Source organism: Mastigoproctus giganteus, chromosome 14 (genome assembly GCF_048544385.1).
Source record: "Mastigoproctus giganteus isolate SK-2022 chromosome 14, ASM4854438v1, whole genome shotgun sequence".
Lineage (NCBI taxonomy): Eukaryota > Metazoa > Arthropoda > Arachnida > Uropygi > Thelyphonidae > Mastigoproctus > Mastigoproctus giganteus.
Window position 1 is genome coordinate 64,915,057 of NC_143588.1, and position 25,823 is coordinate 64,940,879.

General features: G+C 35.8%; 1 protein-coding gene across 2 annotated transcripts in view; it reads right to left on the bottom strand.

Annotated features, from left to right (window-relative positions):
• LOC150075180 (SMAD family member 3-like) overlaps window positions 1–25,823 on the bottom strand; it is a 160,748-nt gene that overhangs the window by 58,339 nt on the left and 76,586 nt on the right. For both annotated transcript variants that reach the window (XM_090388892.1, XM_090388893.1), the window contains one exon: window positions 5,205–5,398. In XM_090388892.1, coding sequence (XP_090245018.1) covers window positions 5,205–5,398 — 194 coding nt within the window. The remainder of the gene's footprint in view (window positions 1–5,204; window positions 5,399–25,823) is intronic.

Below are 25,823 nucleotides of genomic sequence, written 5' to 3' on the forward strand. Positions count from 1 at the left end.
GAATGTGCAAAAATGGTGATTATCAAAATTTTATTACAATAAGGTTTATTCAGTCAATATTTCAAAAATTATTAAAGCTTACATCAACTTAATTTTGGCCTAATATCTGCTTTGGCCAGTTGTATAAAATTATTATTTTGGAAGCAGTTGCGTAGTTCCAGCTTTTACAACTACTAAATACAGTTAATGATTATATTCATTGTCAAAATTGGCTTATAGGGGAATCCCTGGATACCACAATCAAAACAAACACCTTGTCAAAATGATTAATCATAAACTCCCCCTGACTAGTGGTCATGTTGGAATATAAACAGAATTTTTTTTTCCCAATATCTTAAAACTTTCTTGTAAAGTTTAGTTTATAGGATTTTTTTTTACTCTGGAGTTCAATAGCAATAACTTTATAAAAATTTTAGAAAATATAGTACAGAAACAACTGTCAAACCCTTCGAAAGGACAAAGGCAAGTTTTATCAGGGACAGGTTGCCAGCTCTAGCATATCTACGTCTCATTGCTTATACATTTTTGAAGAAATTAGATAAGTGGCTTGCAATTTAATGTATTTAAAAGACTGGACCTTCTTATAGGAATTTTAATATTAAATTTATTATAAAAATCCATAAAATGCATATTGTCCCTACTCTCCAGTTTGTTCTTCTCCATGTAGTCCTTATACATCTGAAAAGAATATTAAAATTAGAGAAAAAAAAATTCAAAAATTTGCTGCGATATCTATGTTTCAGGAATCTAACATACAGATTACAGCCAATGGCACCAGTATTTAACTCTTTCCCTTTCAGAGAAGACAATTTAATGTATCGCTATTTTTCATAACAAATTAATTATGTGAGTTACAGATTCATAGTAGCTTTTGACACTTCTGAATTTTATTGTCCCTTGAGGACCCTCAAAGATGATTTTCTCTTCTCAATTTGCTACAACAAACTATCTGAATTATCAATTATTTTTTAACAGTCTCTAGATGTTGATCTCTTTAAACTATCTAAAATCATAATTGTTTGAAGGAATTAAAATAATCTGTAACATCTGTAAGATGCTATAGAGATATTTTAATACTATTGATGATTGACTTATTTTGAATCGCATTAAGTATTATAAAATCTTAACTTTCAATACAGCTTCTAATCCATATGATGCCTTTCACTTTTTTTTGTAAAGAACCAGCTGTACGTTTGTTACTTCCCTTGCTACTCCTTTGTACATTTTAATTACTCTTAACTAAATTTTAAATATAACTTCTGTTGGAATATACACTGAGAGGCTAGTTTATTAAGTCAGTGACCTCATAGCAGTTAGCAGTAACTTTAACAAAAGCTACAAATCACTGGGGGCATTTGTTCCACAAGGTGCTAAAATCATTCCACAGGGCTGCTGGCCAATGCAGACTCAATCACATCCCTCAGTTGTCTCAGATTGGACCTTTGGCAGTTCCTTGCCACGAGTTGATCATTCTGCTTTGGCCTACAGATGCCTGATGCCCAATTATGTTGCGATTTGATAGCTGAACAGGCCAATTAAATAGGGTAAAATTACCCTTGTGTTCCTGAAACCATTTCTGAATGATTAACACCTTGTCACATGGCATTAATTATTATCCTAATGGAAGTAACTGATGGATAAATGAAAGAATGAAGATATTATTAAGATATTTAAGAATGTCTGATCCACTCTATATTGTCAGCTACCAGAACCTGGTTGGCAACCATGTTCAAGTGGCTTTGGTATTAGATGACCTAACGTGTTCCCATGAAAAAGACAACAGAATATATAACTGCAGCATTTACACCTGGCACAATGGTTCAATTAATTCACACTAATGTCACAAAACCCTGATTCTGCTGTCAGCATAGGAATAGCTGGAACTAGGATTCATTTCTTTTTATTTGCTATTATACCCCATCTGTAGCAGGGTATGGCTCCTTGCCACTACTGTTATACTGCACTCAATTGACCAATATGTAGTCCATTTGTACACTGCAGAATTATTTTCATCCTACATTTGCCTCTCACATCAACAAACTATCTCTGTCCATAGGACTGCTGGATGTTTTCTAGTTGTACCATTCTTGGTACCATTCAAACCCCACTCTAGCTACCTCTGTGTACCAGCTATCCCCAGCAAGGTACACAATCAAGGTAATTCACAGTACTCAAATCACATGACTTAGAATTTATAGGTCATGTAATTAATAATAATGGACCTATAACTCCTGATTTTCCTATTACTAAATAGAGAAACATCTGAGTAAGTACTTACAAATTACATGACAGAAACAAAAGTCTAATTTAATATCACAAGAAGTCTAATACAGAGCATGTATGTGGAAATATCATAAGGCATATCTAATACAATAAAAATGTTAAAATATAATAGCTATTTTAGTGAGTAAGAAAGATTACAGACTTACACTGTGTTATGAAAATTGGTTTTTCCAATTATATTAGAAAAAAGCAATCTCACTCACAGAATAATTTCTTAAATGCTTTCATATGGAGCATAAAAGTAAGTAATATTTAAATTAAAAACAAAGAAATAAACATCTCAATTAATGGGACAGGACACTCATTCATTGAGGTTTGGCATACCTAGGATATTATTCAATCAGTTTAGAGTGAATCATATGGCTGCATTTCATCATTCAGTGGATATTTCACTAGACATTTAAAAGTAAACTGTTTTTTCATTTAAATGAAAAATGGTTTACTTTGATATGCCTAGTGCAAATAACCACTGAATGTAAGTGTTATGAATTTGTTGTTGTTGTGATGTGACTGTTATGATAAGTCTTTTTAGTTTGTTTTTTTTTTATTTATTTATTTTATAAATACTTATGGAAGGCAACAACAGAGACCTGTATATTGTGTTTAAATATCTTCAAATACTTAATTATTTCATTTTGTAATGTAACATGCAGTTCAAAAGGTATTACGTTTAGAAAGGGTTAAACTAATATTATACTCTTAACCTGTTTTGATGAATAAATGCCAACCCTGCATATTTATTAAATACTCTATGAAAATTATAAAAACAAATGATGATACAGTGCAGCCCAGACTCACTCTTAAGATTAACCTTAAACCATTTTCCAGTGCATTCTTCAATTCTTAGTGCAAATTTGCCATTTTTATACCAATGTTTTATTCTCCTTAAAAGATTATCATTGATGCCACATTTTTCTAAAATTTGAAAAAGCACATTTGTGAGTACTTTGTCAGCTTCTTTTTCAAGATCAACAAGTCCTAAATACAGATTTTTGTTATATTCCATGAGTTTTCTATAATATGTCTTAATGCGAATATTTGATACTGGTATCCTCTGTTTACCCTAAAATATTACTGCTCTTATTCAAGACTACATTTCACTATACTTCTCAACCTATTATCTAAGATACTTGCAAAGATTTTACCTGGAATACTAAGAAGTAAGATTTCTGTGTAATTTCTGCAGTCAGCTTTATAAGGTGGTAGATGACTTTCATCAACCAGTGAAATACCACCACTTTGCTTACTGGAGGCTTGAAGTGGTGAAACCCATGTTTAGTCTCTAGAGCAAAGTTTCCAGCATCCCCCTCCCCCCATACTTCTCCTTCAACCCATGCACGGTACTAAGTACTATAGGTTTTGATACCTTTTGCGTTTGGGGTTTTCATAAAAAAAATTTCCCTTTTTATATAATGGTACAATTAATTCCTCTATAACTGTATCGTGAGTGATTCATTTTTAATGTTAACTGGGTGAAATTTTAGAGAAAAACATCAAGCTATGGAAAAGAGCATGAATGCAGAAGCACACACTCTTTGAGCGGACCATGATTCAAGTCATGTGACTGCTAAATATTAGTAACGCTTGTAATCATGACTTACCATAAATTACACTGACTGATGCCAGAGTATAAAAAAGAACATTTATTTATTTATACATAACTATCACTTTAGCAATTCAATAGCATACTGCTTTATGTTGTAATATAAATGAAAGAAAACAAAGTCTGCATAAAAATCATCATTATACAGCATCTCATATTATGAGTCTCTTCTCTGCAACTTGTTGTAAAACGATTCAGTCATGAAGGAACTATGGAAGTAATTCTAAATTCCTAAACTAACATGCTTCAGTTAATTATTTAACATTCTAATATGATGAATAAATGTTATTGTCTGATGAGTTAATTCTATTATTTGTCAAGAAAAACCATTACACTCAAAAAATGAAAATGCAGCTTGAAGAGAACATTTCCTGAAAAAATTCAAAGCATTAAGCACATGCAGCATCTCTTTACCACACAAAGTACCACTGCTCTTAGGCGCCTCCATAGCCAGGTGGGAAGGAGCAGCAGTGCGTAGCACACGCTTCTTGATTAGACCGGGGTTTGAGCCCGTCACCACCGAATACGGAGGATGCGGAAAGGTCAGGGAATGACCACCGCATATTCCCGGAGCAATATGGCCTTAGTTGCTAATGCTCCTAAAAACCAAACAACAACAACAACCACTGCTCTTACCAAGCCTCTGCAAATAGAGAATACAAGAAACAGAAATGATTAAACCAACTTAACTTATTAAGATTAGTAAAAGATATTTTGAAACTTCTTTTTAAAATAAAAAGAAGTTTGGTATTATTATGGTTAGCATTTGACAGCAAAAATTAAGCAGGACTATACAGTATCAGCTTCATAACAAAGTACCTGTATTTGTTTTCTCAACATTAAAATAATCCAAAAACAACTATGACTTTTGCATAGATGACTTGCATATACAACAAATAAATCAAGTTAATTCTGTTTTGAAAGATCAAAAAATCTGAATAAAAGATTAAAGGAAAGTGTGAAATCTGCTGTAGAATAAAAATCCAATCTAGTTTTTCAGAGTGGATAGAGATAGAAAAGATTAGAACCTATATAGGAATTCATTATTCAGAAATTTCAGAATATTTTTAAAACAAATTAGAATGAGAACCTCTCTGAAAAAAAAGATAATAAAAAAATCAGTCCCATGTTAACCATATTAAATGCTTTTTATCCTCTTAACTTTTCTTACAGGGAATTTATCAAGAATTATAATGCTAAATTAATTTTTACTATTAACTTGAAAAATTTCCATTTTATAACAGTAAAAATATTTAATGCAAAATTCAAGAAAAACGTTTACTATTCTACAAAACATAACAAGAAAAGCTGGACATACCAGGTGATTCAATCCTCTGATAATGGTAAGGATTAACACAGACTTCGTCTCTTTTAAGATTGAATGCAAATTCACAACAGTCGATAGCTTTTAATTCGTGATGACTTTGAAGATCTGGCCAACGCCAAAGTCGGCAGTAGATTACATGGGGAAGTCCTTTGCGATGGGATACTTGAAGACGACCATCCAGTGACCTATCAAAAATTTAACACTCAATTAAAAATTTTGAACTTTAATTAAAAATTAATTCAAACCAGCATAATAGTAATAAAACTTATTAATGGAAATATTAAATTTACATTATATAATTTAAATTTATGAAAAAAAAAATACACACACTATCTTCTCAAAACCATCCAGACACTAGTAATGTTCAAGAAAGTAGATTTTTATTAAAAAAATTAATAACATGTAGACCCATCTTTGTTCAGAATGACATTATTGCTCTATGGCAGAAGACTTTCAACCAGCTCAATATAATAGCCAGCTGAAATTTGGTGCCATTCCCTACTACCACTACAATACAGTTACAAATCACCATACTGATAAGGTTAGTGTAGCAACTGATAATTTCAGAATTTCAGCTCATTCACGTGGCAATCTACAATTCAGATCATTATGGCCATGCCAATTGTGAAATCTAGGTTTTCTTAAACCAGGTGCACAAATTTGGTTTTATGGGACAGAGCATTATTTATGTTGGAATATGAAAGGCACTGCTCCACAGGATTTGACAAGTGTGGTTCATAGCGTTGTCAAATATCAGTATAAAGTATGGGCTATAAAAAAAAAAAAAGTAAAGTGCAGCCATTATCAACCCACTGCAGGATGGAAGCCTCCTCAACAATTCATGCTGAGGGAAATGGACCATAATCTGCCACGCTGGTCCAGTGCGGGTTGGCAGATTGACCGTATTCAGCAGTCAGGGGCTTGAACCCCGGTCTACTCAAAGAGCGTGTGCTACTGCACTCCCGCTCTTGCCCACTCGGCTACGGCTATATTACCAACAATTCCAGTATTAATCAGAAGAAACAACCCCCACACCAAGATGCCTTCTCCTACTCTTCCTCTGAAGCATAGTGTATTGTGATTCTTCACTCTAAACCTCTTTCTGATGTTCTGCTATATTTGGTGTTCACTGATATTAGGTGTGGCTTACAAACTGCAGTTCTCTGAAAGCCCATGCTTGCACAACTTCCAACAGACATGCACTGCTTGATGAAGCCTGTAACAACTCCTCATGGACAGTTGATGCCTGAATGACAATGTGTTTAAGCCTACTAGATTATAGTTTAACTCTTCTTAGTCTTCTATCTTTTTAAACAAGACTGGTAGAGTGACCACACATCTGGCTTGACTAGGATGGTACCAGCTTTAAAACAAATTTTTTGTGTCTCAAAAGCCTAAGTAAAACATCATATTTGTACCACTTCTGCCATATGATGATATAAGAACTTGAAATGACAATCTGCAGCTAATTGTTGCAAATGGCTATATCAGATAGTACTTGTATGTACCTTTATAACATTTTGGTAGATTTTTAAAATCTTTATTACCTGTAAGTATATAATAAAATGTAGTTTTGCAATGAATAATTTAAATAGAAGGAAAGAATAACTACTCAGTGAATTTTGTCTGCTACTTTGTGCCACGCCGTGACTCCCCTCCCCTTTCTCATGGTTAGTAGTCACTAGTTTGGCTAAGCTTTTTAACTTAAAAGTGAGTGAAGTTATAAAAATTAAAAGGAGCTCTAAATTATTATCATTTGTGGCCTCTGGAAAGCAGAATAAATAAAACTAAACATGAAGCAGAGTGTGAAATGAAATTTTCTAATGCTCATGGCGGTTGGTTGATATAAAATCAGAAATTGCTAAACTTGTATAATTCTACCTAATATAAAGTACACTTATAACTGTGACTCTCCTTCAGGTAATTGTTATCTGTGGCAGTTTAGTCAACATTATACACTGCTGGCTGCCCCTCATTTGGAGAAGTCTGGTCTGAATTTCTGAAGACCTCTTTGATAAAGGCTGTAGTAGCTGATTTTCAGGTCAAGGAAGTAGGGTTTCCTGGTAAGTTATTCTCTGTTTATCAGCCTGCAGAACATGTAAATTAGCCTGTAACCACACACTTGCAGAGACCAAATACACAACAAGCTCAAGTGTCATTAAAATAATTTGTATTCCAAATATTATAGATTTTTCCAGTTACAATACAGTTTTCATTCAATAAACAAAATTGCAATGTTTTGTCTTTTAACTATTTCTTTCTTTCTTTTCCTTTTTTTCCATTTTTGTTTCTTTTTTGGCTTGCCACTTTTTATGAGGTCTTGATTTTTCTCTTCAAAATTGTTTGGTTATGGAAAATTTGGTCACTTTAAACATTAGTTAGTATTAAATTTGAAAGGCTTCAGTAGTCTGCTTTGCGACCTCTTTGGGAACTATGTACAGTACTTACAACTCAAACTGGCTATTACTGATATCCAGGAATTTTGAGGTCCAGCAGCCTCAAGCTTTTGAAGCCTTTAGCCATAATACAAAAATTAAGATTTTTTTTTTTTTTTTTTTTTTTGGTTTTTAGGAGCATTAGCAACTAAGGCCATATTGCTCCGGGGATATGTGGTAGTCATTTCCTGACCTTTCTGCATCCTCTGTATTTGGTGGTCACGGGCTCGAACCCTGGTCTGATCAAGAAGCGTGTGCTACGCACTGCTGCTCCTGCCCACCTGGCTACGGAGGCACCCGCAAAACAAAAATTAAGATAAACAAAGACAATATAGTGAACAGAAAAGCAAGACATAATTTAAATGTACTTTTTATTTGGCAGTTTTTCCTAGCCTTTTTTTGTCTATGTACATGCACTACCAAAGAATCTTATGAATAAATTATTTTAATTCCCTTTTAAACTTGAGACCCTCATGGTCCCCTCTCTGATTGCCTTGATAGTATCTCTGACGTTTCCTGCTCACTTTCATGTCCGTTCTTGATCTGCATATGCTCAACTTGTAATATTCAATACCTTCGGGGGTGGCGCCTCCGTAGCCAGGTGGAAAGGAGCAGCAGTGCGTAGCACACGCTTCTTGATTAGACCGGGGTTCGAGCCCGTCACCACCAAATACGGAGGATGCGGAAAGGTCAGGGAATGACCACCGCATATACCGGAGCAATATGACCTTAGTTGCTAATGCTCCTAAAAAAAAAAAAAAAAACCTTCGGGGGAAGGGGAATAGTTCAAATACTTTTGAGGAAGCATGTGTGTGTGTGTTTTCTTGTAGGACATTAGCCAACATACTAATTTTTCTTCAATAGTAATTCACTTTGAGATAGAACTGTTTACTTCAACTTTCATGTTATCAGGAGTCACCAAATGCCAAAAAACAACAACAACAACAAAAAAAAAAAAAACTATGTTACACAAGAGTTAAAATAATAGTTAAACAAGAGGGTAAGTTTAACAATATTGCCTATCTAAACATTTCTTCTCTTCAAAATTTTTAATGCTGTACTGTTATCGATAAAACTAAATAAAAAATATCTTCGACTCAAGTTTGTTCATTGAGTTATCACTGGGCATTCATACATTTAGTAACAACTGAATTAGTTGTCTAAAAATAAAATACTTTTTCATATGTGAGATGCAGGCTTTTTCCTGCATAAGAAATATGAGCAAACAAACATGTAAAATACAATAACAGAGATTTGTTATGCTGACCACAAACCATGTTGTAGATATACCTGCTATACAGCAATACCATTATACCAACATCTCAACTCGAAGGGGGAGAACAAATACAAATTAATAACTTTAACATTTGGGATACAATCTTGGAATGGGAGCACTGGTAATAAAAATCAGAACATCTACCATCCCCATCTTAACTTATAAATTTACTCTAGAATCATTAATTTGTATAAAACATAAAAATTAGATAATTATGGGTAAAAACCCATTTTGTCATAATTCTATGGCAAAATTGGTTTTTATGTTAGATACTGTCTTTGTGACAATATATACAGGGTGTTCTAAAGTGCATTCAAAAAATTCTAGAACATATGCTGTATCAAAAATAAGAAAAAATAATCATGTAAACCTGAGTCCAAATTTGAACAGTTACCAAGCTATGGCTGTTTGTTTAAAAATAGCCTGAAGTGATTATTGTAGTATAATTTTATGAATAATTCACTTATTATTATTTCATTATTAGCCATATGGTACAAGGAAGTCTGAGGCTTATGCTGCACCAGCCAAAAAAAAAAAAATTCCAGAGTTACCCTGTGTGTGTGTGCGCACGTGTGTGAGAGACAGAGAGAGAAAATCAGAAATAGAAGGGAATCACCAAGAAAGAGAAGAATGGTGATATCCAGCTTAGGATCCTGGATCCTAAGCCCATACTCACCAGATGTGAGCCCCTGGGGTTAATGGGTACATCTGATGAAAAAAAGAGCTCATTCAAAAGCATAATGACTATGGAGTTTGCAAATGGTAAAAAATATTAAAATAATAAATAAGAATAAGCAGACATGTACCTTAGTAGGAATAAACATTTTACTAGTCATGTGTTTATTTATTCTTATTTATTTTATCAACCAAGACTCCACAACCATTTTTTAAATTTGAAACATCCACAGCTCTGTAACCTTTCACCATCAGTAACATGTTTATGATTTCTTTTTTTTATTTTTTTTTTTTTTGGACTCTAGAATATGTCTCACAATTTTCTGTACACACCTTGTACACATATACACACATACACCAGTGATGTTGAACATTTTTTTAATACTTTGGTTATTACTAGCACCGATATATATTTTGTGTATATATATATATATATATATATATATTGTTATGTTATATATACAGACACTATAGCAAAAACTATTCATTTACTTGGTACAGGTGAATGAATAATTAGAATGAACACAGTTACAAATTTACATTGTGCTTTTATCCAAAATATATATTTGTATAAAAATACAAAATATGTCTGTTTTATCTAAGGCAACAAGCAAATTTGGATGGATGTAGAGACTTTTAGCTTAAAATAGGGCCAATTTCCGTTTTCTAGACAGGACATTGATCATATATTAATTTTTCTCTGACAGTAATTCATTAGAGAAAGAGACCTATTTTCTTCAACTTTCATGTCAATCTCAGGAGTCACGTTTCAAGAACAAGCTTTCGACAGGTAGGTCGGAATTTAAGGACATATTGTATTGTCACTTGCCAGCTTTCAAGGATCAGGATGTAAACATTCTGCATTAAAGTACTGACTTCATACAAGACCCCAGGGACTCACATGTGGTGAGTATGGGCTTGGCACACCCAGGGTCCTGAGCTGGATATCATCATTCTTCTCTTTCTTTGTGATTCCCTTCTACCTCTACCTCTCTCTCTCTCTCTCTCTCTCTCTCTCTCTCTCTCTCTCTCTCTCTCTCTCTCAGGGTAACTGGGAATTTTTTTTTGACTGGTGCAGCATAAACCCCAGGCTTCCTTGCACCATAATAATAAATTGCACAATAATAATAAATATTCTATGTGCGGAAAGTTACGCCACACTCATCTCTTGCAATATCACACGCTAAACGAAAACAAATCGGCATAATATAATTTTATGTCATAAGCAAGGAAGAGTATACATTTCTGATGGATGCTCCTGGAATTTTGGAGAAAGAAGTAATGCAACGAACAATACAACAATAAGTGAATAATCGTCATTTTGGTTAGTAATTCAAAATAAATCATTCATTCCCAGAAAAAAATATATATAATACACACATATATAAAACCCTCAGTTACGTTAATTTATACAAAAAAAAAAAAAAAAAAAATTAACTGGAATGTGAGACTGTCTTTCCATAGCTCGCATTTCAGTTAATCAAATAAGAAAATTCAAAGAATTTAATTTTATTTTATCAAACCCATCTTCCAAATTTTAAAACACCTAACACCTAGTGAAACACTATAAAAACAAAAATAATTTTTCAACAATTTCGTAAAATAATAATTTGGATACTAACTTGCACATAGCTTGAGGGGGAAGCGGTAATTTCCTTTCTTTGATTCTCCCCTTCAAACACAATGGAATAATCCGTCTGGTGGCTAGCCGCTTCCCAGACGGAAGGACGCAAAGTCTAGTTATTCATCACGGTAAGTCTGGAAGGAGGGGAAACATAGATGCTACGAATTGGCAAGTGTTCTGTCACAAGGCCTGACATCCGTTTCTCAGAGAACACGGGATGAGGTTATGATCACATCACTCTTTGTTTGGCTATACGACATTTGAGGTATTACTGTCAACAAAATGTTAATGGATTCGATTGCACACTGCGATTATATCTGCAACAGGCTCACTCAGATCAGTTGTACGTACTGTGGCAATTACACATGTATTTCGTAATTAATCTCCCCCCCCCCAAATGACCTTCCTTTATGAGAATACAATTGGTCACTCAGTGTTTCTAAGAATATCCACTTTACCACGAAATGAGTTTATATATCATATATGATAGATAAATATATATATATATATATATATATATATATATATATATCCGAAATATTTCTACATATTAAAAATATTGAACAAATATACGTCAATTGTAAAGAGTTGCACAAGCTTCCATCTTCACAATATTTAAGGAATAAACCAAAAAATATAGGAGAGAAGAGCACTTGTTTGTTTACCTAGCACAAACAAGCATGTAGTCAATAAAGTTGAGAAAAAAACAAGGGGTCTGTTAAAAAATGTCTTCGTTCAACGCTTCTGGCTAGCTATCAATAGTGAAATTAATTTCCGACATGCAGTCTTGGACCATCTGATGCACAGTATAGCTAACATTCCAGTAAACACAATCAAAAATACTGAAGAAAGAAATCAAATGTGTAATACAACGTATTATCGTGCTATAATTTTAACAAATTACGTCAGACTTGGATCATGCACAGTATTTCACAGAATGTTTTCGACTCATTCATCCAGAACAAATCCTTTCCAGTGTCCTTGAACAGTGGAACACATATGGTGCTTTTCAAAACACTGGTTTGCATCATGCGCGTCAAGGAATACAACTTGCCTGGATATTTGCTCTGTTTATTGATTGTATATGCAGAAACTAATTATAGTTATTTTTTCATTGTGACGTGAGGTCATGGTTGCATGGAGAATGAAAGTAGGCGGTATTTTGGGAATGGAAGGGCGGGTGATGAGTAACGAACAGAGTAATTAAAACATGGTGTACGGAGATGACGTAAGTGTACACAGGACCAAAACATACATATTAAAAAAAAAAAAAAAAAAAAAAGCCTTTCAAGGTCGCATGACGCGGCATATGATATTTCTTCTTTCCTTAATTAAATGACAAATTATATGCCTCATAAAAAAAAAAAAAAGGAATGTACTAAAATGTTTTTAACACAAATGATACGAAATCAGTTTGGTTTTAAGATCAGTTAAACTGTTTTGTAGAGGGATTAAAGCGAGCAGTGGCAGTCTCACCTAGAGGATATAATCTCGACCCCTCCCTCTCTCCCTCAGTGCCGCACCAAGGTATTTTCGCGCCCCGGGCAGAAAGATTTTTCGGTGCCCCTTTATTAAGGATACATATATATATATATTTTTTTTTTTTTTTTCATGATTTGTAAAATTTGGTGCAAGGGCCCTGCTAGTCTGTGCCTTAATCCGACACTGCCCAACCTCCAATGATAAGTAATTTTTTTTTCTTCAACTGCGACATGATGATTAATCAGTAAGTAGCACAAGTACATCGTCAGAAAAACACTTGTCATCGAGCTATTATTTGAAACGGTTAGGTCAGCTACTATGCTACTGCGAGGGCAGTTGAAACGGACCAAACAAATGAATATCACAAGGGCAACGTAATTAGAAAGTTCCCAGCACAAATTGCTAATCATTGAATGAGCCGTTTGTTGTCATGCAACAGTAGTACTTCACGTTTCGACAGTCCAGGCCGATTTCTATGAATTCAATCGAAGTTTTTTCAGAAGTATGTAATATTAACATTAGTAGAGGCATAAGATACAAGAAAGAAAGCTTATTCAGCATCAGCCAAAAAAAAAAAAAAAAAAAAACCGCTCCCATTTCACCCCTCCGTTCGTTCCAAATAACTGTCCAGCTCAGACAGAAATTTATTTAGGCTATCAACTTCCACAACAAAAGATGGAAGTCTATTCCACCAATCAACTATCCGCTGGTTAAAGGCAAACTTCTGCACGTCTATCCTACAACTGTCTTTCCTCAATTTGAATTTATGCCCTCTCAGGTGATAATTCTGAGCAAGAGGAAGAATCCCATCAGCATTGAGCATGCTCAAAACATTCAAGGCTTTATACACCTCAATCACATCACCTCGCAGGTGCCTAGTCTCCAGACACTGTAATCTGCAAAACTTAACCCTTTCTTCCTACGAGCAACCCTATGTTCCATTCACTAATCTTGTTACCCTTCTCCGTATTCGTTCCAGCAGCTCTACATCCTTTTTGAAATGAGGCCTCCAGACTTGTATACAGTACTCAAGGTGTGGCCTGACCATTGCCTTATACAGGGGAATAATCACCTCCTTGTCCCTGCTAGAAAAATAACTGTATATCACTGACAATACTCCATGAGCTACTCTTGCAGACCGTCTGCACTGCTCAGAAAACTTCATATCTCCCTGCACAATTACCCCCAGATCCTTTTCATTCTCTACCACGGTCAGTGTAGTACCACACAGTTGATACGTTACTCTGGGGTTACTGCTTCCCATACGTAGAACTTTACATTTGTCAAGGTTAAACTTCATTTAACACCTCTCAGCCCATCTGCTCAACCTTTCCAGATCCTTGCAGCGGCATAGCGTCAGTAGTGTCCTTAACAACCCTGCCAACCTTCATATCGTCTGCAAACTTGGACATTAAGCTGATATACCATCATCAATATCATTTATAAATACAGAAAACAACAATGGACGCAACACTGAACCCTGAGCGACTCCTCTAATAACATTAGTCCACGAAGAGCAGTGTCCATTGATTACTGCTCTGTCTTCTTCAAATCAACCATCCCTTTATCCATAGCAGCAATTTGCCTCTAATGCCAAACTGCTCCAATTTGTGCAGCAGTCTTCCATGTGCAACAGTATCAAAAGCCTTTCTAAGATTCAAATATATGATATAAAAGTTATTCCCTGCATCCACATCATAGTATCCAATAAAATTGGTCAGACAAGACTTCCTCTTAACAAAACCATGCTGTGTCCGAGCTATAACTGAAGTCTTGTCTAGATGATCTTGCAGTGTTTCTTTAACCAGTGCCTCAATTAATTTCCCTGGAAAATAAGTTAAACTAACAGGTCTATAATTACTTGTGTCGCGAGGCGCCTCCGTAGCCAGGTGGGCAGGAGCAGCAGTGCATAGCACAGGCTTCTTGATCAGACCGGGGTTCGAGCCCGTGACCACCAAATACGAAGGATGCGAAAAGGTCAGGAAATGACCACCGCATATCCCCAGAGCAATATGGCCTTAGTTGCTAATGCTCAAAAAACACAAAAAAAAAAAAAAACAAATAACAACTTGTGTCGCCCTTTGATCCTCCTTTGTGAATTGGGGTCACATTTGCACATCTCCAGTCCATGGGTACATCGCCTGAGTCCAAAGAAACTCTCATAATTATGGTTAAGGGTTTGCTTACTTCCTTTGCTGCCTCCTTTAATATAACTGGATAGATCCCATCCATCCCTGGTGCCTTTTTTATGTTTATCTTCAACAATTTCTCCTTCACTTTCCTCTCAATTATTACAAAATCATCTAGCTCAATGCTCGAGTTTAATTCACCTCTGGCATTTCCCTTGCTGAGTAACTCCTCATGTGTGAATGTAGATGCAAAATACTCATTTAGTTTGTTAGCCACCTGAGCAGGATCATCAACAGTTGAACCATCAATATCCAGTGGACCAATCTGATTCATCCCTTTCCTTCTAGAGTTTACATAGGTAAAGATCTCTTTGCTGTTTTTCTTTACATCCTTTGGTAAAGATTTCTCATAATCCGCCTTTGCCTGTCTGATCTCCTTGTGACTTGGTTACAGACCAGCTTATATCTATCATAAGCTTCCATGTCACCTATTAATTTATATATATATATATATATATATATCCCATGCATTTTTCTTCTCTGCCACATGTCTCATTAGTTCATCTGACATCCATTTAGGCCTAAACCTTGAACAATATTTCTTAGTTGGTACGTAAAGCTTAGTAGCTTCGAAGATTAATTCTTTGAATGCCTCCCATTTTGAATTTGCTGTTGGTAACATCATCTGTTGGTCCCGCCGTATAGAATTTAAATACTGTCTCACCTCCGTAGTCGCCTTTACGAAAGCAAAAACCCTTCTCTTTACCCCTGACGGTAGTTACCTCTTTGAGTAAATTCCACTTCAGCACACTGTGATCACTGCCACCTAGTGGTTCATTTATCTGCAGATTCTTAATGCATGAAGAATCACTACTGATAATCAGATCAAGAGTATTACTCCCTCTAGTTGCCTCCTGAACATGATGATGTATAAAACAATCATCCAATAAATCCACAAAAGCCTTGCTAGTGTGTGAATGACTAACCCACAAATTCCAGTCAATATCTGGGAAATTAAAATCCCCCATTATAAGACACTAATTTACTGGCCCACTCTATTTCCCTGTACAGTTTTTATTATACTCATCAGAGTCATTAGGCCTATAACACACTCCTACTCTCAATTTTGATCCCCCAGTGCCCATGTCACACCAAACCGACTCGACACTGCACTGTCCAGCGATTTCGACTGGCTGCACTTTCTTGAACTGGTTTGCCTTCAGCCAGTGGATGGTTGGCTGTTGGAACAAACTTCCATCTGGCGTTGTGGAGGTAGGCAGTTTGAATAAATTCAAGGAAGAACTAGACAAATTATTAGAGAGTGCACAAGCGATGTGGGAATGTTTTTTTTTTTTTTTTTTTTTGGTTGATGCTTTATAAGTTTGCTTCCTTGCATAATATGCCAATAATAATATACCATTCACAGTATCTCCTGGCTTTTAAAAATACCCACAAGCCATTACAGTCACTGTTGCCTTTCTGCTTAAAATATTTGATGATGATGCTTTCATTACCCTGATACTATTAAATATTGGTGTAGATACACCATAGATAGCTCTTAAACGAAAACTATGATAGTAGTCTAAAGGCATCGTTTCAACTGTATCTCATAATGCGATCATTTCGTTTAAGAGCTATCTATGATGTATCTACACCAATATTTAATAGATAATTTTAAGCTCTTATAATATTATGCTTTGTTGTATTTGGATTTATTATAGTATTACCTTGATGCAAACGTTTGAATTCAGATAAAAAGCAGGAAAACTACGATTCCATTTCTGAAGATACAGAGGTTGAAAATAATGTGCGTCATCGGTCAGGCCACCAAATGATATCTTTTTCTGCAGCTGATTTCCAGAATTTTAAACAGAATAGGAAGAGTGTATAAATATTTCTGGTAATTATATGTAAATTCTACGTTCAGGTCAGTTTCCTGATTGCTCTCTCTCTTTATGACTCACTCTCAATCGCACGATAAACAATACTGCAAAGCATCCCTATGAAATTATGTTGCTTACCCAGGTTCAGAACTAACCATTTCATCCTAAATTATTCAAGTTCTAAATCTGATTTACAAGTTGCATAAAAACGAGGTTCTACGCCATAAAAGATGATCTAGGTGGAGATGGTTGCCTAGGAGCCACCCTTGATATCAGGACACGCAAACAATGCACCAGGAGTTCACATGTAACATGACATGATATAAATGTATAACGAGACTGTAAATATATATAGAATTCTATATAAATTCTAAGTTTTGTATATAAATGAATGTATGAACCAGAGCTATAATGCTCAATATGTTCTACGTTGATATCAATATTTGTAAAAGAATAAGAGAAGTTTACCTCAATATGGTACGTAGAACACTTCCCTATGAATACTCTCCAGAAATTAAAACGAAAACAATTTAAAAATCGAAAATCTTACATTACAGTAAGAAATAATTAAAAATCAAATGAACACAATAAAAATCAATTGAACGCAATTAAAAATTAAGTCAAATTAATTTAACGAAAAAAATTGCAAAATGATTTTCCTTCCTCTTTTTTTCGTTAAATTAATTTTTGACTTAATTTTTAATTGCGTTCAATTGATTTTTATTGTGTTCATTTGATTTTTAATTATTTCTTACTGTAATGTAAGATTTTCGATTTTTTAATTGTTTTCGTTTTAATTTCTGGAGAGTATTCATAGGGAAGTGTTCTACGTATTATATTGAGGTAAACTTCTCTTATTCTTTTACAAATAAATGAATATATATATAAAATTGTGTTTAAATTAATGGAAAATGGAATGGAAATACCGTCCTTCACAAATACGAGTTGCTTTCACGTCATACTGGATGGATCCCCAAATCATAACACTGGGCGCTTGTGATGCATGTCACTCCCTCACACTGTCTACCCCACCCACTTTACAAGCATCTCCTGACCTCATTCGACCATCACTCACACCGAAACCAAACGGCTCTTATCATTAAACACTACGTACGTCATTGCAGCCTCCAGTCGACCCCCACTTCAATCAAACAATTTCAAATTGCGAGAGGAGATCACGTAGGGCACAACACTCCTAATCTGTTCAGACGTGGCTGACCTGTTCGCGAAAATAGACATGCCTCGGAAACGCGGGTCCTGCTTTTGTACTTCTGATAGGTCCTGTGCTTGGTCTTCAAACATGTACGCCTTCCTCTTCCAACTGTGTTCAACATCGCTGAACTGTAAACACTTCTCGCTCATTCCAATAATGCAGAATAACATTATGATCTTGTAAACTGACTGTCCTTCCTCTCTCGAAGTTCGTCAGCTGGAAATACAGAGCAATTTGTCTCATTCTTGGCATTATTCTAGGAATATAATAAATTTTAAAAAGCAAAAATTTTCGAAAAATTGTAAGAAAAAAAAATATTAATTAGAGCTATAGAATTTGTTTACAACGTCATATCTTTTTTAAGGCTCAATCAAATTCCGCGAATTTCTCTTTTATTCCTATAATCTCTTTTAATATCATCACAAATTTTGGTCGAAATCGGGTCGTTCTTTCATGGTCTTCCTGTTTCCATTTCTTTTAGTGTATATCACAGAATAATTCGGTACAGTTTCTATACTTAAAATTTAATGTAGCTTAAATTTATATACAATAATTTAAAACTCACGACTGTTGCATAATTTTTCCGGAAGCATTTACCATTTCTTCTTTTGACAGTGTGTCCGACTGCTGTTTGTGGGTTAACGAGTTGACACTTTTTCTTGGGTAATGTTATGAAGTGTGAACGATGGTGATAGACCGTGTAGGCGTAAATAACTGGCAGTTATGGAAGTATTCAATATACAGACCGTAACGCTTAACTGCATAGCGATTTTTTCAAACTAAAATATGTGATTATCGGAACAGACCTTACGCAAATACTTTACAGTAACTATAAATAAACTCATCAAAACAGCTAATAATGTGAACGATATGTGGACATATATGTTTTTGTAAATGGTGGTTCCTAGAACGTCAGTTCAACTCCAACTCGTATCTCTATGAAGAACAGTACCACTGCAAAAGGGCCAGATATGTGAGTAACTAAGGTTTGTGTGTATTATGTGTTCTGTAGTTGTATTGTTCTGGCCACTTGGCTATCCAGAAGCATCGATCAGCTGAAGAGATGATTCTGATCTTGGTCTTGGTAAACTCCAAATTTTTGCCAATGCAATGAGGATTTGTAATTTTTCATCTGCTGTCTTAGTTTCATTAAATTTTTATTTTAACTGAGTATATTTCGGATTCAGAATCGTTGGAAGGAAGTTCCTTGAATAATTTAGCCATTCTAATACTTTATAGCTGAAGCAGTTTTATCCATTTTAGCATTAGGATATTTTGACTCGCACTCCCTCCCTCTTCATGGGGCTTCTGCCAACTGACTGTAGTGGTGCATTTAAATGTTCTAATATGCATTTTTATGTTAACTCTGTCCAACAACAAATTCTTTGGCAATTTTTTTCACTTCATCAATACTTTATATATACCCTTCATTATTTGGTTGGATGGATGTCAATGTTCCAGTCGTTTTGTGTTTTATAGATTATGCAAAAGCATTTGATTGTGTTCAACATGAGAAACTATAGGGAAACGATTACTATTATGGGTTTCCCAATCCACATAATTCAGCTGATTACGCTACTATACCAGGAAGGAACCGTGAGAACGAACATGGGAAACACGGACTTTCTCACAATAGGTAACGGTGTCAGGCAGGGCTGTATTTTGTCACCTCACCTTTTTAATCTTTATGCCGAAGATATCATGCGTGAAGCGTTGGAAAATTTAGAGACTGGCATCAAAATTGGAGGACTGAAGATAAACAACCTTCGTTATGCACATGATACTGTGCTAATTTGTAATTCTAAGGATCATCTTAAAGAAACTCTGAGGAGAGTATGTGAAGCAAGTAAGAAAAAAAGGAGTTTCTGAATGTGTGTAAAACTAAAATTATGGTGATTGGTGATAATCTCGATTCCCGTAAAACGAAGGTTAATGGGCAAGATATCGAAGAAGTTGATGAATTTGAAGAAGTTGATTACTTAAGGTCAAGAATAAATAAAAATAGTGACTGCTCAAACGATGTAAAAAGACGACAGGCAATTGCTAAAACGTTGGTCGTTGATCTGATAAAATTATGGAGAGATCATGATCTGCTCCTAAAGACGAAACTGAGAATCATTGATTCGTTAATTTTTCCAGTTGCCACTTATGGATGTGAAGGATGGAATCTGAAAAGAGTTAACAGGAAGAATGAGGCATTTGAAATGTGGTGTTACAGGAGAATACTGTATATTTCTTACTTGGATCGAAGAACAAATGAGTGGGTATTGAATAAAATTGGCAGGCCTGAAATTCTTCTTATAGCATCAACAAAAAAAAAAAAAAACTCAAGTTTTTTGGTCATATATTAAGAAGAAAACTTTCTGTTGAAGAATATAATGGAAGGAAAAACCGAGGGGAAGAGGAAACCTGCAACTAGGTGGAAGGATGGGATCAGTGAACTTCTAGGCATGACACTTTGCGATGCTTCTCGTATAGCACACGATCGATGCACTTGGCGGAATTTGTTGGTGGCCACAAAAGCTCCTCAGGGAGCTATGTGACTGGAAGAAGAAAAAGAATGTTAAGCGCCAAAGCAACTAAGGCTATGAGGCGTCAGTGTGTCGCATGTATTCTATGGTCGATTTGCCTGTTGGCCGACGAAAAATCTGAGATATCGGGAGATAAAACCAAGCACCCCTCGCCTGAAACCGACTAAGTCAACCACGCTGTGAAAGAAAAAAAAAAATCCTCGCGTCACTCTTGCACAGCGAACAGTGGCGAAACTACCATACTGTCAGGTCTGCTACCTCGACAGCTGGTTAGGCACAGTTGTTCAAGATCACGTAGAGGTTCCGCGATCTGGGAGAGGTAGGCTAGGATTTAAAATTTAACCTCTGACAGCGAGTATGACCTGATGACGGATTTCTAAATGCAAATATAGAAACTTAGTGACGTTTGAATTTTGTATTTGTCTTTTACCACACAAATTCTCACATAAAGTTATTAAATTAAATACAAAAGGTACATAAAAATGCATTTAATGTAAGTCAGAAAAATTAAATAAAATATTTCACTAAATATAACAGTGGATTCAAGTACATAACTGTGTCGTGAAATACGATTTAAAGTTAACTACAGGTGCGGGGAAAAAAGTAAACTTTATATGTTGATTGGTTGTTGTAGGTTTTAGGAGCACAGCAACAGGTCATATTGCGCCGCATAATATGTCTGTAAATTGCATGTGTTCTGCAGTCAATTTGCTGTTTGTACGAAAAACCCGAGTTTCACGGTGGAAAAAAACCATGCCACCCTCGCCTGAGACCGCCTAACTCAGCCACGCTGTGAAAAAAATCCATAAAAATTCTCGCATTATTGATGGAATTCGAACTCAGATTTTTTCCAGCTGGTGTGGAGAGGATGGTGATTATACCAATTGTGCTGCCCACGAGGAAGCTTTATATGTGCTTAATGTTTAAATTAACACAAGATGCTGGAGAATGCCATGAAAAAAATGTCAATACGACAACCACTGATCGACATAATTAGAAAAATGTACAAAAATAACACTTTCTGCATTAAAGTTGGGTTAGAAATATCAAGGAAATTCAAAACATCAAAAGGCTTGCTACAGGGGTGCTTGTTATCCCCCACCTTATTCAAGTTGTACCTGGAAGTGGCTCTGGAGGCTTGGTTCCAAAGATGCAATTCAATGGGATTATGTGTGGATCAAAACATTCACCTCTCAAATCTTTTGTTTGCAAATTACCAGGTGTGTATACGAGGTGTGTCTAAAAAGTAATGAGACTGAACGCGTGACTCGAAAACTGGCAACACTGTAGCCACGCCTCAGATACTCGAAACCGAGACGATACATTCTTACTTGATGTTCAGTGCAAGTTTTAACTCGATAGCGTTAACACGTCTGACTTGACAGCGAGTTGTGTAGTGTGTATAGTAGTGATGAGTTAGGAAAATGGAAAACGAAATCTCGAGCAGTGTTGCGCGATCAAATTTTGAGTCAAACTTAACGAAAACGCAACAGAAACTTACGAAAAATTAAACGGGCTTATGGAGAGCATGCTCTATCGAGGGCACAGGTTTTAAGTGACAAAGCATTTTTGTATGGCCGTGAGAAGAGGAACCCAGTTCTGGAAGACTTTACACGTCAAAAACGGACGAAAATGTGACCAAAGTGAGGGCTCTCGTGAGTTCTGATCGACGTTTGACAGTCAGATTGATCAGTAGTGAGTTGAATTTGAATCACCAAACCGTTCACGACATTTTGACCGAGGAATTGGGCATGCGGAAAATTTGTGCAAAGCTGGTTCCTAAAAACCTCACCAACGAACCAAAAGTAACACCGAAGGAATGTGTGCCTGGAACTTCTTGAACGTATCGAAAATGACGAAAAATTTTTCAAACATGTCATAACAGGTGATGAAGCGTGGAATTTCGAGTACGATCCCGAAACCAAACGACAATATTCGGAGTGGCACACGAGCAACTCACCGCGCCCAAAAAAAGCAAGAATGAGCAAATCGAAAATCAAATCCATGCTAATTTGTTTTTTTCTTTTCGATAGTTAAAGTGTTGTTCATAAGGAATTCGTGCCTCAAGGACAAACAGTTAATCAACAGTACTATCGTGAGGTCCTTGAACGACTCAGAAAAGGGGTTAATTGTGTCCGGCTGGAGATTGCGGACTCTTGGATGCTGCATCACGACAACGCTCCATGTCACACTGCCATTTCCGTGACAGAATTTTTGACCAAAAAGGGTATTTCAGTGGTTCCTCAGCCACCCATACTCGCCTGATCTGTGTCACTTCTTCCTTTTCCCCAAGCTCAAATTCCACCTCAAAGGTCGTCATTTTGGAACTGCGGCCAACATCCAAAAGGTCTTGACAGACCAGCTGAAGGCACTTTCAGTTGAAAACATCCACCACTGCTACTACATCCAAGGGAACTACTTTGAAGGGGATAATGTTGACTGCAGTTCAGTTGTTAATAAAAAAATTTATAGCACCAGTCATTACTTTTTTAGACACACCTCGTATGTGTAGAAAGCTTTCTACACATACGAGGTGTGTCTAAAAACGTGGAACAATATAAAATACGGAGTTTGACAATAAACTTCAATAAGACGGAATATATGAGTTCAAAAGGGGCCATTTTGAATACAAATGGAACATAGATAAAGAATGTGAAGCAGTTTAAATATCTAGGAGCTATTGTGCAGATGGACGGCTCATCTGAAGATGTGATTGCAAGAAGAATTAATGAGGGAAGAAAGGTCTTGGAAATGTTGAATCCAGTAATATGAAGCAATAATATTCTTCCAAAAACCAAACGATTAATATATAACGCACTTTTCCAGAATATCCTACTATATGGAGCTGAGGTTTTGACTATAAAGGAAAGGCAAAAGATGAAATTACTAGCGGTCGAGATGGATTTTGGAGATCAGCCCGAAGATTTAAATTGGAAAGAGATACGAAAAACAATAGACTTTAAAAAAAAATCATAGACAGAATTGAACAGAAAACATTATTAGAATGGTATGATATGGACATGTTATGAGAATGGAGGAAGAGAGGCTACCTAAAAAAGCAATGGAATGGATATCCCCTAGAAAGAAAAAGGGAGGAAGACCTAGAAACACATGGATGGAGGGAGTGAGGGCTGCTATAGAAAAGAGGAAATTAAAGAATGGGACTGGGAGAGCAGAAAAGAGTGGAGGAACAAAATTAAAATTTTAAAAAATAAAAATTAAAGCGTGTGTACCCTGTACACACGAAAGATGTTTTTATGTGAAAACATCCTTGGCTTGGAAGAGGTTAGCAAAATCCATTTGTGGAATAATATGATTGTGAATCGGGACCACATCGGCACAATAATAAGGAAGTATGAATGTGACGTCAAAATGCCCCAGGGAAAATCGTTTATTGGTTGAACTCGGTACATATAAAGCGATATTATTTAAAGTGAGATTTATATTCTAGACTTTTTTTGTGTGCGCTTGAGACCCTAAGAACTTTTAGAGGGGACAGTCAAAGAGTTTGCCGAGACTCCTGCCTCCCCGCGGCCTTCGGTGAGCGACATGGGTTGTCCAGGTCGGCGAAGAGGAGTCGACAAGTGACCGAAACGACAAGAGACAGAAGTGAATAGGTGATTCTAGTAGCTAAGGTGGACTTACCTTCGGCTGGACTTGTGATTTTGTGGGTTTTAAAGTTTTATAGTTTTGAAATTTTATATTATATTTAGTGTTTTACTAAAAGCTCCTGGAAAGGAGTGTCAGCGAGAATTTCCGTGCCCTTTGTAGATTTGATTAATCTCAGGTCTGTCACTCTGGCAGATGAAAGGGTTGAGCAGTCCTCATTAGGGACAGATAGATCATTGACAGAGGTGGAAATGGAAGAAGTATATGAGGAAGAAATCCAGTTAAAGGAAGTAGTGGTGCATGTTGAAGAATTCGTGAAGGTCAGAGTAGTAAAGAAGGAGGTAAAGATGAGAGTCAAAGTCAAGTTAGTAAAGAAGGACAAGATGGTAAAGAAAATCAAGGAGTAAAAGATGGAAAAAGAACTAGGGCAAAAAAGAGACCAAGGAAAGATGAACCTGAAGTTGAAATTATACCGAAAATGGTCATAGAAGATAGTGAGAGAACTGGAATTGAAAAATGTGTGTGGGAGGAGCTCATGGTGATAAGAAAAACTCGGACCAATCTCCATAAATTCTTATTTTGTGATGCGGATATGGTGACCCACTCGGCCATGAATAGTATATTGGACATGTGGGACACACTTTAAGACAAAGCCATTAAGTTATATGTAGAAAATAAGGTTTTGACATATAGAATTACAGATTGAAGAGTCCTCATTAGGGGACTAATGAGGACTCCTCAATCATTGGCTCAAGATCAGGAGCAACAATTTGCCTCTATTTTGAAAATGCATATAGGTACTGAAAAGAAGCAAGAAACAGATACTGTTGTGGCCTTAAGGATGAGGATGAGATAAAGACAAGCGAAGAGGTTGAGAAAAAAATTACAGGAAGAAATAAGACCACGTATGAATAAAGTAAAATAAAATAAAGTTAAGAAGATAAGGAAAATAAGACACAGAGAAGTTTTTCTAGAACTTGAAGGAATTACAGGAGAATGAGAAATTGAAGGAAGTTGGTCTGAGGATTGAAACTCCAAATAAACCTGACCCAAAACGTATAGTATAGTATATGAAATTCAAAAGGAAATTGAGAAAGAAGGATTATTAAAGGAAATGTGGGAATGAAATCTTCAGGAATATGGTTTTACACAACAAGATGTTAAAGCAAGTATGATAGTATGCAGTGTTTCAAGAGTTAGTGCAAGAAATGTGAATAACTGGATTTCTGAAGTAGCTAAAAGAGTGAGAGATCTGTTAATGCAAAGAGGTAGAATATACTGTCAGTGTTCGCCTATAGGGTGAAGGACTCTGTCCTCGTACCAAAATGTTTTAAATGTCTAGCATACGGACATGTCGCTCATCAATGAAAGGGGAAAACCACGTGTGGTCACTGTGGAGCACATCTATAAAGATGATCGGAAAAGAAATGAAAATCCGATATGCGTAAATTATAACAGCAAGGGAATAGATCACAACCATTCAATTAGAAGTAGAGTTTTTAGAGTATTAAAGGTTCTATATTCAATATAAAAACAAAACCTTATGGATAGAAGGAATGGCGAAATAAAAAACAGCTTAAGCTAGTGCAGTTGAATGGACAACTATCTTATTAGATGAAATTGGAGGTGACCTGCTCCTTCTGCAGCAGCCATACGTGGTGAATGGAGAGGTGAAAGGATATCGAGTGACCGATAAGATTGCCAAAAGTGGTGACGCCTGTTAGGCTGCTGTTGTTGTTCGAAATAGAGAATT